Here is a 17753-nt window from a genome sequence, read left to right as displayed (position 1 = left end):
TCGTCGTCGGAATGATTGCTGGTAATTCGAAGCAAACGATGTAATTCCCGTCCGCGCGCGTGAATCTAACCTATTCGCTTCAGCTGATTCAGCTCGCTCCTCTCGTCTCGGGCACTGAGCAGTCGCCGTTGTTCGTTAAGTGCGACGATTCATCATCACACAATGTCAACAATTCGATTTTCGGCTCTTCAGTTCGCAACTCGCAACACCCCGGCTCCGAGGTCCGGGCTAACATCTCTCGAAGAAAATAACTACATAAATATGTCGACTTGTTACGTAATTTGTTTTGACAGATCGATCAGAGATCCATGCCGCCAGAGAGAAGCGGCCACTAGCGCTCCACGTCCACGTTTTCAAAAAAGGAACTATGTACCACGTCTATCTTATAACATTGTCGATCAAATTATAGCATTAGAATGTGGTTCGTGTCCGTGCTAATCGTGTCTTATGTATATGCCACATCCTTCTTTCTTTTTCTTTCTATTTCTCGCAAAACTTCATATTACATAAATTAATTATATATATTTTTTAAATTAAAGATTTTAATACAAATACATATTAAAATTTTAATACAAATACATATTAAATGTTATATGTTAAAGCTGATATCTGCATATACAAAGTTAGTATACAATCGTCGTAATTAATATATATCGCCACTTTCCGGATATCGCGAAAGTTGTAATTAATTAATGATAAGATTGTTAAATATCTCGCGCCTATTTAAACGATAGCGTTTCGGAGTTCGCGATCGGAACGTTAATGTAATTATAATTAATCATAAAATTGTTAAATATATCGTCTATTTAAACGATAGCGACATATATTTTAAAATCGAGTGAAATTTAATTAATAGTATATTTTAAGAGAAGATTTTTTTTTCAATTTTTTACTAAATGTTCTTCCATGATTTCAAATAATTTATGTCAGTCGATAACATCGGCATTCTGCAATTATCAATAGTTCAGTGAGAGTGTCGTGTCTGTATATGTGTGTGTTCCTCGTCGGTGATGTTTGTAAACTGTAGGAAACGTCAAAGGAAGCGTCCGGGAGCGTCGTACGATAATATGCAGATGAGAATTGCATGATTCATTGCTTGATTATTATCACAGAAAAATGGTTCGCACCGACTGGGACCGAATACTATCCGTAAATGCTTCGTCTTTAACAGACGAAGAAATCGAGGATCTTTTTCCCGCAGTGGTCCGATGTGACGTGGACGAGATCGCCGACACACACGGTCTGCGGACGCTCGTGCGATTATCACAAGAAATGTTGACATATAAAGATAATCAAGTAGGGAAATTATCTCTTATTACATATTCACTTATTAAATGTTTGATATGCTATTACTATATCGTTGTAAATATTAGATTTTTTGTTATGATAATAACTTGATAACTTCATATTTGTTTTTATTAAAAAGAAAAGTTTGCGTAGAAGTAAATTTTTCTCGTTAACATGTTGCGTTTAAAATAATTCTATTAATATTAGGTCGAGGCTTTGCTTCTTGAGTGTGGCGAATTGAAAGAAACGATAGCTTCCCTACGTCCAGAGACTGCCAAACGAAAGATCAAAGGTAGTATATATATCGTTAAGTTTGTATAAAAAAATTTCACATTTTTATATATATAATTTCATAACTTGCAGAATCTTATTTAAAAAAACAATTTCATACATATATATGTACACATATGTATGCATATATATGAGATTGGTTCTTTAAATAAGATTCTGCAAGTTATGAAATAAAATCATTTTCATCGATAATTTGTATGCCTTCTATTCTTAAATATTATTTACATGATGATTATGTTGACAGATCGTGGTATGGTTTCAATAAAACAAGAAAATGATAGTTTTACCAAAGTAAGTTTCTTTTATTATCTATATAGAGTATATCAGTTTGTTTAATATTTTGTGCAGTAATCTAATTTTGTTTAAAAGGATACAGATTTAAGGAAATATTCAGACACACAAGGCAAAAGTGAAAAAATTAAAACACTTATGGCAGAGCTAGAGGTAAAACGTTTTATTGTACATAAAATTTGTTTACACGAGAAAAATAATAGTAAATTTTATTTAGTTTTTTTTTGTTCTTTATTTTTTAGACTTTGGACAAAGAGAATGAGATTCTTAAGGAGCAGCTAACAACATTGAAAGATGAAATGGAGGATGCAACAGAAAAAATGAATGAAATGACAGAAGAGCTTCGTTCAGCTCAAGTAAAAACTGTGGAATACAAAGGTATGTACATATATGAATAATATATATATATTTTTTATGTAATGAATTTGGTGTTTGAATAAATGCCTAAATGTCACCACAGAAAAGATATTGAAATTGGAGCAAGAAAATACAGCTTTGATTATTCAAATTGAGGATGTAACAGCGCTACAAGTAGACAGAGACAAAATGTTGGATGAATTTGGTATAGCTATTGATGCTAGAATATCTGAGTGGAAGGTATTAAATAAATTTGATATAATGTTCATAGAATTTTAGAAAATGTGTATACATGAATTTGTTTATGTTATATAAGGGCGTACTGGATGAGAAAGATGCAGAGATAACACGTTTGAAGGAAAGCTTGTCACACTCTTTAATGCAATCGATTACATCGGCCAAAGAAGAAAATAAAACACAGATTGTCCATCTAAATGACGAAATCGCTCGAAGGGATACGGTTATCGCTGAATTGCAAACTAAACTTTCTGAAGCAGTTGTCGAGATAAATGAGAGTGCTGCACTTATAGAAAAATTAAAAGGAGAGGCACACGAGTAAGCAATATTTTTTTTTATTTGTTCTACTTATAATGTTTTTAATTATTTATTTTTGAAAGTTATTAATTTATTTTGTAGATCTGTAAAAAGTGACAAACGGAAAGAACAAAAAAGTTTGTTGAAAAAAATACAAATTGCAAATGAAAAGATCTCTAATTTGGAAAATGCATTGTCACAAGCGCAGGATGATGCCAAATCACAGAGTAGTAAAGTCAGGCATTTATATTTTTATATCTAATTTATAAAAAAACTATATGCACAGAGTTACTGCCTTTAATTTTAAACTATAAATCTCGTGTAATTTAAATCGCTGATTTTTTAAATTAAAAGTATATTGAAATTTTTCTTATATGCTGTCTATAATTTTTATTTTTGCTATTAAATATTTTATAATCATTCAAGAGAACTAAATTTAATTAAAAATTAACTATATATATATATATATATATATATATATATAAATATGTACTAAAAATGGCAATAATTCTAAAATACTCTATATATACTTGCTAAATAATATGTTAAATAAATTCTTATTTTTTTTTATAGTTATGCGAGGTATTATCTACGTTGAAAGAATATGAAGATGGAAATCAGGCTTTATCTAAGGCATTAAACGAAATTAAAGAATTGAAAATTAAAATTGATCACAAAAATGAACATATTGAAGATTTAACCAATGTGATTAATAAATTGGAGATGTTAAATTCATATCAAGAAATGGAGATCTTAACTCTTAGGTAAAATTTTTCAAAGTATTAATTAACACTCCTTATGTCCCCCTCCCCTCCTCCCTGAAAGAAATATAACATTATTTTTGCATGTCATAACAGAGAGAAATTAGGACTTCCAGAAGATGAGTCGATATCGATTAAAAGTATTGTAGCAAAACGTAAAGAGGAATCAAAGAAAATGGAAAAACTTATTCAGCAGAATAAAAGCCTCGTAGAGGAAAATTTAGAATTAAAATCAGATGTAAGATTATTTATGAAAAAATTAATGTATAGACACTTGTGTATAAAATACACATGTGTCTTTTCTATTTGAGGTATATAATTTGTAATATAAAAGAATGCTGTTTTAAAAAAATTTTTACTTTTTGTAGATAAGAATGTTAAAATATAAATTGAGTAAGTCTGAGAAAATATTAGATATTTCAGACAGCTTAGGTGATTCTAGTAATCAGTTTTTACATTCGACTAAATTAGTGGAATCGGAAAATATGCAAATATCTTCCAAAATTGATATTTCTGAAGTTAACCGAAATATTCAGATACTTATAGAAGAAAATGAGGCACTTAGAACGGGCATGCATGAAATTATGGACAGTATACGCAATCAAGATGGTGAATTTTCGCTAACTTTAACGGTACTTTATAGTATTGCACACATTTCCATTTCTGACACCATGATATTTTCTTCTGCTTTTTTTACTTTCTATTTAATATAATATATAAAAGATTAATATAATTCTTTGCTAAATCTGCTTAGTTTTTTACATTTTCTAATAATATTTGTTTTGAGTAGATACAGAACATTTCTATTCTTGTGCTTTTAATAATTGCTTTAAGAGAGAAAGTTAATATCTGCACATTTCGTGTTTTAGGTAAGAGTGAAGTGGAAATACAGTCCAGCACATTGGAACGATTATTGGAAGCTTTGGATGTTAGGCATTTAGCTGGTTGGTATCATCCAGCTATGAGATTGCAGGAACATCTTAATGTTGTACAGGGTAGTAATGCTGAATTAAGATCACAACTTAAATTGTTAAGGTATTTTTTGAATTTTGTTATTAAAATAATATTTTATATTATGAACAATAAAATGATTGATATTATCTGTTATCTTGATTATAATTTATAAATCGTCACGATACGTTTTACAGAAAAGAATTGCAAAGGAAGGATAATATTTTGCAAGATTTAGCAGCAAATAAGGATATAGATTTTGAAAAATTTTACGAGAAACATGGTGAAGATGAGGTGATAACAATGTATCTTGCAGAAATGAAAGCTTTGCAAACGGCATATAAAAATGAAACAGATGAATGGGAGAAGCAGAAAGACTTGCTGATTCAAGAAAGTAATGAGTTAAAAGATGAGATAGATGGTCTTAGAAAGCAATTGGAGATTTATAAGAAAAATTGGCAGATTATAGAAAATGGAGATGACGAAGCTCAAAAAGCCTTTGCAGCAAAAACGAGAGAATTTGTGGATGCTGCTAATGAAAGAGTAGTTATGAACAGGAAAAATGTTAGCCTTCAACAATTGCTTAATAAGGAAACTAACAGATTGTACGAATACCAAAAAGAGATAATTAAAAAAGAGGGTGATTTTAATAGAGCACTCACTGAGGCAAACAAATACAGTAAAACGTTGTTATCAGAGCTTTCACTCTTGCAGAGTAATTTATCTAATTCCGTGAGCGTAATAGTGCATAACGAATTGAAAGAGAAATATGAAGAATTGAATATGCGTCATCACGCTTTGTTAGAAACTGCGATGATATCTCCAAATTTCAATGAAATGTCGTCATTGAAAGCAGAAATAGAGGCAATAAGACAGGAGAAAATTCAACTTATTCAGGATTCGCGGAAAGCGGATGATTGCGTGAGCGACGATAGTTTACAACAAAAATTGAAAGAGATAGAAGCCAAGGAGTCGATTGAGAGGCAACGAGCTGATCAAATGGCTAGATTACTCGAAATATCACAAACACAGTTAACAAAGTACGAAGATAACGTTAAACAACTTTCTGTTTCTAATTCTGAGTTGCAAGAGAGATTGATTGAGGTACACAAGACACTGTCTAAAAATATAATGCTGCAGGAAACTGTACAAATGGATGATAACCGTATACATGAACTACAAAACGAAAAAACGAAACTTTTTGTGGAGAATCAAAGTCTGAAAAAAATGCTACAAATTTCTGAAGAGGAGGCTCGATTGCAGTATTCGCTGAATTCACTACAAACACTGGAATTAGATAGTCTGAGGCATCAAATATTGGATTTGCAAGCTGTGAGTGAAGATAAGGCCACTATCTCGAGACTTGATTTTGAGCTTACGAGTAAGAAAATATCAGAAATGGAATTATCTGCTCAGAAAACACGACTGCAGAATGAGTTGTCTTGCGTGCGACAAGAGCTTGATAATTCAAAAAAGAGATACGAGGAAATGCGTGGTTACGTACAAGATTATCGGAAACAGTGTGACAATCGTTGCAAGTAAAATCAAAAATTACATTTAGACATTATTTTGTGTACAAGAGAATATATAAATGGTGTTATATACGTAATTATATATGTTACAGGTATTATACAGATATCATATACTTTTTACAATGTCAATACGCGGGATCAACTTCCATAAGTACTTTAGAGAAAGTAATTACATTGGCTGCAAAATTAAAAACAGATCGTCAAAATATCGATGCAGAAATGCAAAAGACAAAAAAGTGTCATGAGGATATTAAATACGAACAGCAATATCTATCAGCTCGCCTTGAAATTGTGGAACGTCTAAAAGATATGCTAGAGCAACAAATTGGCGCTGGCAGCGTTCAAAATATAATGGAACATTATGCCGAAACTTCACAGCAAACCCTAAGTGTAAGTCTGAAAATATCTATGTCATAACAATGTAAAAATTTGAATAAAATTTGATTAAAATAATATTAAGTTTAGTGCAGCAATAAATATATTTTGCATATATTTAAAATGCTTTTTAAGTTACTATTTTTTAACTTTTACAATGCATCTTAATCATAAAATTTAATTTTTATTAAATTTATATTTTACTTGATACATAATTATACTATTTTATTAGAATAATAAAATTATTTTTGTAACATTTTTATGTTGCCTGCAGATTAAATTTTTTTTTATTTAATAAAAATTTCTATTTTATTTAGGATTTTAAATACAAAAGAAGAATAACTCATTTGGAGCATGAACTCCAAATTGCTAACAGCAAATTCAATGAATACGAGTCAGTAATAAACAGCATGGAACAAGATATGTTAAATATTCAGAGAGCTTGGTGTCCATTACAAGAACAACAGGCTCGCATTAATCAAATTACATCAAATTTGGAGGCAAAATCCATTCAAGTAACGATGGAAACTCAAGTAGTTAGTGTCCAAACGGATCCCTATATTTGCTGCTTAAGTAAAAAAACAGAGGAAGCTACTAAAGAAACCGATAAGGAAACCGTAGTTTCTAAAGATAGTAAAGAATATAGTAAATCAAGTGAAATTACAGAAAAGACATTCCGTGAAGTGGGAAGTAATACAGAAGAAACTGCCAGCTCGATTCTTAACGAGCAACTAGATCAAACACTGAAACTCGCATCGGAACGCTCCGCGATGCTTGTCAAGTGTCAATCACAATTAACCGAGTATAAAGCGAAAGTGGATGCGCTGAATAAAGCGATAGCGGAAAAAGATTCGCAGTATCAATCAAAAATCGCCACTCTGAACAAAGCGATCGAGGAAAGAGATTCACAGTATCAAGTCGAAGTTGACACTCTGAACAAAGCGATTGAGGAGAAAGATTCGTATCTTGCTCAAAAGCAGGATGTACTTGACGAATTAATGACCCAACCGCAAGTTGCGAATACCGATAGCGCTGACAAGTTGGCTTTGAAGTCGACGATAAATAGTTTACAGAAGTTAATTCAACAAAAAGAAGAAACTATCCTAAGATACCAAAATTTGTTGAAAGAAGACAGGGACGAACATAGTCGAGCAGCGAGTCGTTTTCAGGATGAGATTAAGAATTTGCACGATCATATATTAGCTATGCAAGGTAAAATCCGAAAGAGTGAAGATTCGGTTGTAACTATAAAAAACGTTGTTGAAAAAACGTCGACGTTCGATGGAATTACAACGAGAAGCAGCGCTATGCAGGAAGAAGAAATTGCGAGGCTGCATGAGAAAGTATCTACTCTCGAAGCGGAATTAAATATCAGCAAAGAACTGAGCGAACGTTGGCATCAATTAGCAGACGAAAGACTGATGCATATGGATCGTATGAGAGAAAGGTTTGTTTGAATGTAAAACCTTGTTTTTTTTAAATCTAATTAAAGTTAATTGAATGTTGATATGACGAGATATATTGCAATATAAAAGATTAATAAAATAATAAACTTACATAGCGAATGATTTTTGTATGACACATTAGAGATAATTAATGTTTTCTTTTCGTAGATTAGAGCAGCAGCATAAAAATGAATTGGAGAGCTATCGTGGCGAATTAAATAAGTGGCAATCTGAGGCTGACGTACTTAGACAACAATTATCTGAGAATCGCATGTTACTCACAAAAGGAAATATTTCCCTGATGAAAGAGCTGCAAGATAAGGATGACAAAATACACGAGTTAACTCTTGCTTGTCAGCAACTGCAGGTGCGTTATAATTTTATTAATTTATTAACTACATTTTGTTAATTTACTGGATTATATTCAGTCTACTTACCTCTATTTTTTACTGCGTAGAATGAAGTTGAATTAATAGAATCTGCAAACCGATCTCAACAAATGATAGTTTATACTCGAGGTGATATGAAAGCACACGAAACCGCGCACAGTAGTCACCGCGATCAAACGCAACAACAAAATCAAGTGGACGTTTTACGTCGACAGATTCAGTCTTTAATGGAAAAAGAGAAAATGTATAAGTACGAAATAACCGATTTGAAGCAGCAACTTAGTCGCAGGTAAGTTTTTAAGTAAAACATTTTTATTGACCTTTTCTTTTTTATGATATTTATAGGTTAATGATACTTTATGCTTGATTTATTCCAGATACATGGCAATAAAAACTCAGGAGAAGAAGATATCGCAACGTGAAACGCAGCTTGAGCGCAAAGTAACAGCTTTGGAGGAAGAGTTGCATAAAACAAAAACTCAGTTAGATCGTGAATACTTGGCACAAGGAGCTAAGAGGGCTAAGGTATGTGAGAAAATACTGCTATTTTATGTTACCGTGCTTAATACATTTCTCTTTTAACAGACCGCAGAGGAACTTTCGTTGTGGGAGAAACAGAAAAAGTGGCAGCAGACGGCAGAAAAATTAAAGGAAAAGCTTAAAGGGAAGACTGATGAGTATGAGAAATTGCTTGCAAATTATGAAAAGCTCCGATCTGTCGTTTCGTGTATGGAACGAGAAAAATGGTATTTGAGAAGCAAGCTCAAATTTGAGGGCGATACTTTATCTGGTACTTTATCAGGAAGACCCATTTCAAATATCCAGCGTAACACAGTGGAAGAACAACTGGAGAAAGAATGTCGGATATTGAGAGATCGTGTTAAGGAATTAACTGATCGCCTAGAAAAGGAGAGCAACGAACACTTAATGTTAGAAATAGCGGAATTAAAACGGCATAACGCAGCTTTGGAGGCAGTTTCTCAGGTTAGTATCCTCGTTATGCTTTATTTTTACTGCAAATGCACAATTTTTTGTAATGCTTTATTCAATGCTATCTTACAGGGTAATACATGTGTAATTAGTCAGCTTGAGAAGTTAGAAATGGCTAAAGATGTTCTTGAAAAGATGAATATTAAGTTAGAAAGTGAAAACTTTGAGTTACGACTTGCATTAGAGAGAGCGAATTCGGATACGCCGGGATTGCGAGAAAAAGTCGATCATTTGGAAAAGTACGGTTTCCATATATTATATATTTTCATATGCTACGAGAATAGATAGCGATAAATAATTAATATTATTGTTTGCATTGTTGTTATTACAGATACATAAAATTGTTAAAAGCAGAAAAATCTTCCGATTCCACTCCTAGATCGTCAGAAAAAGAACTGCCAGAGTCAAGCAATAAAAAACCTATTTTCGAAATGGAAAAAACGATATTCACATTGAAACGAATTATCGAGAAACTTCAGGCAGAAAATAAAAGATTGAAACTTAATTCCAAGAAAAATCATTTTATAGCCAATCAAGTAAATGTACAATCTCTTATTCGATATTGTGTAATGTTTCTCTTCTTTTGTATATTATCATACATGTTATTAAATCTAGGGAAAAAATATCGAAGGAGGTTTATTCCAAAGACAATACGAGGAATCACAGAAACGTGTGGTAAGTCTGGAGGCAGATTTACGATTGGCTGAACAAAGAGTAGCAATGTTAGAAGAAGCTCAGAAGGAAGATGACAATGGAGATTTCCGAATCTTAAAGCAACAGTTGATGCACAAATCCGAGCTTTTAGATAAGATGAAGCAGTTATTGACACGGGCTGCCATTAATGAGAAGACTCTGCGGCAACGCGTAAGAATTTAAATAATTCGATATTTAAAAGGTACCATCGAGAAATAATCTGTATTTTAATTTTGTTATTGTTATATTTTTAGGTGCAACAGCTGGAATCGAAGCAAACCCTGTCAACAATTCCCGAGTGTTATGTGACTCCACCTACGCCACAATAATGAATGTTTTGGAAATAAACTATTCATGGATTTGCAATGAAAAAAAAAAACACTTTTATTGAGACATAAGTACATATATTTATATTTATGTTTTTTTCAATTAAACATGCTTGTGAAGCCTTCTTTTCATTTCCCACGTAGTTATATACGTTTCTTTCTATAGTGTAATAATTTTATAATAATTTCATTTCGCATACATAGCAATTACATCAGTTTTTGCACATGCAGATATACAACGTTTATCATAAATATTGATACAATGGTGTTCCAAAATATCATAATTTTTTAACTTACAAATTCTTGACATAATCAGTTAACAAATTTTTCTTATCGATACCTTTACTTATTCCGTACTACTACGTGTATAACAAAAAAGTAAATTATTACAATTATTAAATGTGAATTTAATTAATTTATACGTTCTTAAAGCCTTCACGAGTATTCTCTTTAAAAGTGCCAGATTTACGGGTTTTTTCCTGTATGGCATTAAGAATGAACCAAGACACGGAGAAAACCCGTAAATCTGTTAGTACTTTTAAATATGAATTTTGTTGATCGCAAGATAATTGAATGACCTTATTGATTTTTTAAAATATATATCTCGTTGTTATATTCTCAGTCTTTTACACTATCGTTCATAAATAATTCACTTATAGATATAATTAGTAATTTATTTAAATATTTAGAACCTGTAATAAAAAAAATATGTATAAAAATTTTAAAATTTCTGTTTCTTCTTTTGTCGTGCGTTTCAACATATTAATTAATACTATTTTCAATACCTAGGATATATACATATATATATTAAAAAAATCAGTGTAAAATTAATTCATTAGTTTTATCATTTCTAAACGCATACCAAATATTTCATTGGGGCTCCAATTTTAAATAATTACTACGAAACGCTACGTTGATCAGCGTAGCAAAATTTCGAGACATGACATCATTTCGCGTCGCGGCGATCGCAGAGTCGCATTCGAGCTTTATTTATTTCGATTTCTATGTTCGATTGTCAGAACGTAATTGAACGAATTACTTGCGCCAGAAGTTATCGTAAATGTTTTCCATAAAATATTTACGAATATTTGTCATATACGTGTTGAATACCTCGTATAGTTAATATTATATTACACTATCTGATTTCAGCGAGCCGCTTTCACGTGTCCGAAGATCGACAGAAGTTTTCTTCCAGTTTCGCTTTATTTTCTCAACTGAAGCACAATTGTGGCGCTAGATACACGTATGTGCCTTTATTTTTTGAATTAATTATATTCCTTTTTGCAAAAATTTTTGATAACATCTGATTTACTATCTCGAGTTTTATTTCTATATTATAATATAGAATTATAATTGCCGCAACTTGAAGCAGGATTTATAGTTATTTTTTGATAAATGTGACTTTTCATTCATATACGCGTGCATTATACGCACACACGTGCATAAATAAATTCTAATTGATTACCCAGCGAAAAAACTAAAAAAATGTAAGTATGATCGCCCATTTGCAGTTTGCGCGTTTCGATACTTCGAGAATCGAACGGTCGCTTCCTCTTCGATGAATCTCGAAGTGCGGCCAGTTGTGGTAAACATGGCGCAGCGGCGGTAGAGTCGCGTTCAAATCGTCGTGTATTTCGGTATTTCTCGCGTAATTCTCGTGTATTGCTCGCGATTGTTCAAAAGAGGATCGTTGCCATTTAAAGGGAATCTCGCGCGTGAAAAGTTATCGCGAATGTTTTCCGCCGAACTGTCGGATATTCGTCGGAACGCATGAAACACAGTCGTACACAGTGCCGTGTGTATGTAAACATACAGTTACTCGCGTTATCGCCAAGACCGGCTTCGACGATTTGTTTCTACAATATTCCGCATATCCGCAACAGATCGAAATCCTCGTATACTTCATGCCGTTGTTCGCTCGAAATAGTGCAACGAAAGTGCATCACATGCGGTCATATGCGATTGTCGTCATTTTATAGGTATATATAATCATTCTATCAACTGCGTTTCTTGCATTCTTGACGTATTAAAGATACTACTTCCGAATCGCAATTACATACAAGAATTTTCGGTTAAGTTTCAATAAGCACGCTGTGCAAAAGATAAATATATGCTGCTGTGCGAGCAGTGCGAGAGAAATCATATAATTTTTTAAATCTTCATATCTCTGCAAAGGTAGCGATGTTGTACATAATTTTTTCTTATGCATGTTCTATATTTCTGTCAAGTTTGTTAAATAATAGCGCAGTAATAATTTTAATTAATATAGAAATATAACTTTATATAATACTAAGCCTGAGTCGATAAACGTGATACATTGCGTTACCGACAATCGGCTACATATACTGAAGTTTTCCAATTCTCACTGCTGATTTTACTTCTGGATCAAATTAATTTCCTGATGTAATCCTTGATTTTTCGTACAATTTTTCAAGCAATTACCAGTTTTTTTTTATCTAAATAACTAAATATTTTCTGTAGGTAGTATCATATTTAGCGATGTATTTACGTACTAACCTAAAATCTGATATATTGAAAAAAAATATACACGTATATAATAGTATAAATATCTTTAATATCCGAATTCGGTTGGACACTAATGCACATTATTTGGCAAAATACATACTGGATTTTGTCAGATGCTATGCAAAGTCGTGCTTCTCGTTCAAACAATTCATTGCACAATAGTGCTTTTAATTCATGTACATCAATACAACCGAAAATTCGATATAAATATATTAACATAAATTTTAATAATAAAGCTTAAGAGCATCGAATTATTAAACTGCTTTGGCAATTGATATTACGTACTATATTCAGTTTGGAACTGCGTTTTAAAGATTGACTGCGGCGCGCAGGAGAATTATAAAATTTATAAAAAAAAATATTATTTAGCATCAAAATCCGATTTATACCGTGTTGGCGGTTTCTCATTTTAGTTATTTTAATCATAAAACTTGATATATCAATTTAGATTTTCAAGTTAACTTATTATATTTCAGAACATATATAATAATACTCAGATAGCACAGATTCAAAAAGAATTCAGTCGTATGTCATCAATTCTGAATTAATTTTCAAATGCAAAAAGAATTCTCTTTCTAGAAGTTATGAAGAAGAATTCTTTTTTGCACCTGAAAATAAATTATTAATAACATACAAATGAATTCTTTTTGAATTTTCTGTGCTATTTGGATATACAAGGCTGTTATCCTTCGTAAAAAAAGAACTAATGCAGTGATAACACTACTACATTTCAGGGATCATTATAGGGATTGAATCGTAGATTACGGTAACATAATTTTGCAAATTGAAACTTCATAAAAATTGTAAATGTTATTCAATAATATTAATTATGACCACAGTGCAAAAATTACTTTAAAAAAAGAAAATCAGATGTTTTACAATGACAAAAGATTTATAAAATTAGAAACTTGGACGCTTTAATAGCATTTCATTTATTTTACGTTTAATAGATGAAATATTAAAAATTAGTTAATTGATATTTTTGTACAAAGATATCGATTTTCCGTTTATCAATTTAGTAGATAGCTTGCAATCCAAATATTGAAAAATTCAAATATTTTATTTTAAAATTAATTCATATTTTTCTACTTTTGAATTATATTAATTCATTCGACGCTGAATTAATATTTGAACATATGCAGTAACCGTGCCTTCACAACTTTTATGATGAAGATTGTGAACATGCACACACCTTATCGCGGTTATGATATAACCGTATAAATAGCGGTAAAAATAATTTACGTCAAAATTCGCATTTTCCTACGGTATACAATTTGCGTGGCTTAATATTATAATGCAAAGGTGAAAATAGAAGAAAGAGTCGAGGAGATTTCTATCGATTCTGAGGATTAATAATCGTTTTCGGGCTTTTGAAGGAAAGGACGAATGGAGTCCTCGTCCTCGCAGTCCGGAATCGTCTTTCCCTTATATTTCACACAAAAATTCGCGCATTTGTCTCCGTTGAAATACGGTCCGAACATCCTTTGGCATTGAGCGCAGTTTCGTAAACAAACACCTATACAAAGCCGGTTTGTACAAACTAAATATATATCATCTCGGCAACGATTTTTAATCAATGGCGTAAACATAACGTAGAGATTTACTTACCAACATTTTTCTCGGCATCAATGGATGCCGTAAAGCAGAGAACGAAAATCATGACAAGCAGTACGATGATTCGGCTTGACATGACTGAAACAAATGTAAGCATTAACTCTTTAACTGCGAAAGGATTAACAATAGAACATTGTAGGTTCGTCCAGCAATTATATCGAGATACTGGCAGTAAAAAAACAAGTTAAGTTCTCGATGAATAATCGATTAATGTTTGTGGCAGAGAGTCAATAACATTGTTATTTTGTGCTGATTAATGTGGAAATAGTAAATCTAGCCTGCACGATATATTTCAATGGTTTTTAATAGCAAAATTATTAATATTAAAAATTTTTTGAATATTAATAATATATGACTTGCCTCACAGCCAAAGAGGTATGCTTTAAAGACCTATATTATGAAAAAATTTTGATATTCCATACAAATATTGTCCTATTTTACATTTTTATTACATTATATATTGTAAAATCGTTGCTTATATTATATTATGAGCGTGAAACCTTGTACAGATATAAAAAAAGCAGTGTTGCGTAGAGTCAATAGAAAGGAAAGTAACAGTCTGAATATAAGTGATGTCTTACAACACTTGTACGATGGTATATTAAAACTACATTATGGATTCTATTCCAGCTGTCGACTGAATATGTCGGCTGAATATTAATAATCCGTGATCTAAATCACAGATCTTTAGTTAATGATTTAAGTCATGCATTACCGTTCTGGATCGCGCGTACAATGTCTACCGTTTTCGAGAGATATGATAAAGTAAATATATATTAAATGCTAATGAATTGCTCTTACTAATACTCAATATATTTATCTCTTCTTCTTTGCCTTGTGGAGCTTTATAGGGAAATAATAAAATATCAGTCTATTTATCTCTTCTTCATTTATTCTTTTCGAAATCAAATTAAGATTCGAGGCTGTAAAAATCAAAGAAAGAAGAGTTGATCGACCGCGAGGCTTTGGCGAAAGGCAGAAGGACGGGAGTGGCGGAAGTCGGAGAATTTTCTATCTGTATTGCAACCCTGCCCATTTGTATAACTTATCGCAAGGAAAAAGTACTCCGAAAAGTACAAAAAACGCGAAAAATTTTTTCTCCAGTACTTGTACGTCGTGCATTTCCTGTTTGCAATTAGCGTTCGCTCGGAAGGAAGGACAGAGAGGGAGACGACCGCAGTCGAACTCGATAAACTTTCAGGGATAACTCGGGATATTAATGATCTGTTTCTCTCTCTCTCTCTGTCTTAGCCAATAAAAAGAATAAAAAACTCGTAAGCACGTGTGTTCACATACCGTACGCGATGCGCGATACGTTTGATACCGTGAGTTCGCGGATGTCATCGGCATGCGATAATCCGGATGCGACGTTGGTCGGGTGTTATAGCGCAATTACCCCTTTGATCACACGGAAAACAATGCGTAGACGTGCTGTCTGCCGCGACACGTCGTCGTCGTGACGCCGACACCGAAGGCTCTTCATTAGTTCTTTCTTCATGCCTCGTGCCTCAAGAGAGGCACGCATCGTCACGAGAGCAGCGCGTCGTCACCACTTTTTAATATGTACGGTCATTTATAACCGGAATCTCTTCATCGCGCTTCCGCGTTCGTCTTAACGGCCACATTGTGCACGCATAAACATAATAAATATGGATGGAAGGTATCTTGGCTTTCCGTGATGTCGTCAGTCTCCCTCTCTCTTGATTTCTTTCTCTTTCTCTCTCTCTCTCTCTCTCTCTCTCTCTCTCTTTCCGTCTCCCCCTCTTTTACACCAGGAAGCACTTGAGAATCCAAGACCAAGGATCACGCGGACAGCGTTCGATATCGACGTTAACGCACGTTACACGAACAATAATGTTGACCGATTGGGGCAACCGATCGACCGGCGATCGCGGTGGATCTCTTTAATACGTGACGAACAGATTGACGTGAATTTCAGCGAAAAGTTTTCTCTTATCATTCGCGAAAAAGAAGAGACTAATTGTTAAACAATACTTAAGAGTATATAATTTTCAAACTTTTACCTGATCAGTACGGCAGCTTGAGAAGGTGAAGCTGTTGGAATTGTTAAAGGCTGACAAATGACACTGAACGGACTTCGCCGGTCTTATATATCCGTAAACGCGCCGGATTCAACCCTCGCGCTAGGGAAACCCCCGCTGCTTATCTTTCTTTAATTCGATCTCTTCAATTTCCTGCACTCAACGTATCGCAATAGTCTATGCGCTTTTACGAAAGGAGCTACGTGTTTTGTACGATTGCAATCAGAAATACTGTTGAATTTGATATACTTTTTTTATAAACATGCATTTTTACTTGTAGCTCACGATTCATCGTGACTTGAATCTAAGATAAAATTTTAACACATGCTATCGCATTTGGTTTATGTGATATTTGTTTTTGAAAATAACTCGTAATATTTTATAAATACGTATAATTTACACAACGTATCGCAATAGCCTATGCGCTTTTACGAAGGAGCTACGTGTTTTGTACTATTGCAATCAGAAATACTGTTGAATTTGATATACTTTTTTTTATGAATTTGCATTTTTATTTGTAGCTCACGATTCATTATGACTTGAATTTAAGATAAAATTTTAACACATGCTATCGCATTTGTTTTATGTGATATTTTTTAAAATAACTCGTAATATTTTATAAATACGTATAATTTACACAACGTATCGCAATAATCTATGCGCTTTTACGAAGGAGCTACGTGTTTTGTACAATTGCAATCAGAAATACTGTTGAATTTGATCTACTTTTTTTATAAACATGCATTTTTACTTGTAGCTCACGATTCATCGTGACTTGAATCTAAGATAAAATTCACGATTCATCGTGACTTGAATCTAAGATAAAATTTTAACACATGCTATCGCATTTGCTTTATGTGATATTTTTTGAAAATAATTCGTAATATTTTATAAATACGTATTATAAAATTTACACAACATGAGTGAAACAACTACTAAAAGTTTTGCTAAAAATTTTATGTTTAATCTTTTCTTAGCAAGTTTAAACTTTTATTGTAATTTTTGAACATATGAAAGTAGCAAGTTTATATATTTTTTTATTAAAAAACATTAAATAGTAGAAGACATCAATAGTAAAAGTTTTTGTTTGCCTAAAATATTGTGCATACTGTAAACTAATTTTGTTTTATTTTGTCTTTTCTAATTAATTGTTACATTAATTTTTTTGCTGTAACTTTATATAATTAAACATATATATTTTTATTATTTTTTAAATACTGTTCTATAATTATTTATAATTATAGAACAATATTTAAAAAATTTATTAATCTAAATAATATTTGTATATTTTTAATTTTTTAATTTAACTTAAATCAGTTAAAATATAGATACAAACTGAGAGTATTATT

General features: G+C 32.2%; 1 protein-coding gene across 2 annotated transcripts; it reads left to right on the top strand.

Moving 5' to 3' along the window:
- Positions 1 to 991: 991 nt before the first annotated feature.
- On the top strand, positions 992 to 10637 carry LOC105458332 (centrosomal protein of 290 kDa). Of its 2 annotated transcripts, none has more exons than XM_011703570.1 (23): positions 992 to 1296; positions 1495 to 1579; positions 1823 to 1869; positions 1948 to 2022; positions 2112 to 2247; positions 2330 to 2466; positions 2543 to 2781; positions 2863 to 2995; positions 3334 to 3524; positions 3618 to 3759; positions 3890 to 4130; positions 4391 to 4556; positions 4670 to 6010; positions 6097 to 6394; positions 6697 to 7826; positions 7993 to 8191; positions 8282 to 8502; positions 8591 to 8738; positions 8799 to 9197; positions 9276 to 9442; positions 9535 to 9739; positions 9819 to 10067; positions 10151 to 10637. In XM_011703570.1, the coding sequence occupies exons 1-23, from the start codon at positions 1117 to 1119 to the stop codon at positions 10223 to 10225; spliced, it is 6204 nt and encodes a 2067-aa protein (XP_011701872.1). In that variant the 5' UTR covers positions 992 to 1116; the 3' UTR covers positions 10226 to 10637. The 2 variants fall into 2 exon arrangements, with proteins under 2 accessions (XP_011701872.1, XP_011701862.1); XM_011703560.1 differs by having other exon boundaries at positions 9535 to 9745.
- The last annotated feature ends 7116 nt before the right edge of the window (positions 10638 to 17753 follow it).

Source organism: Wasmannia auropunctata, unplaced genomic scaffold (assembly GCF_000956235.1).
Source record: "Wasmannia auropunctata unplaced genomic scaffold, wasmannia.A_1.0 LD336101.1, whole genome shotgun sequence".
Lineage (NCBI taxonomy): Eukaryota > Metazoa > Arthropoda > Insecta > Hymenoptera > Formicidae > Wasmannia > Wasmannia auropunctata.
The sequence above is the reverse complement of the archived record's forward strand: the minus strand, read 5'-3'. Positions and strand labels throughout refer to the sequence as shown.

Excerpts from the sequence above, each read along its gene's own strand:
- LOC105458332 (XM_011703560.1), top strand. The coding sequence starts at position 1,117 with ATGGTTCGCACCGACTGGGACCGAATACTATCCGTAAATGCTTCGTCT. Across the intron at positions 2,023-2,111 it reads CACTTATGGCAGAGCTAGAG|ACTTTGGACAAAGAGAATGA; the intron begins GTAAAACGTTTT and ends TTTATTTTTTAG. Across the intron at positions 6,011-6,096 it reads CAGTGTGACAATCGTTGCAA|GTATTATACAGATATCATAT; the intron begins GTAAAATCAAAA and ends TATATGTTACAG.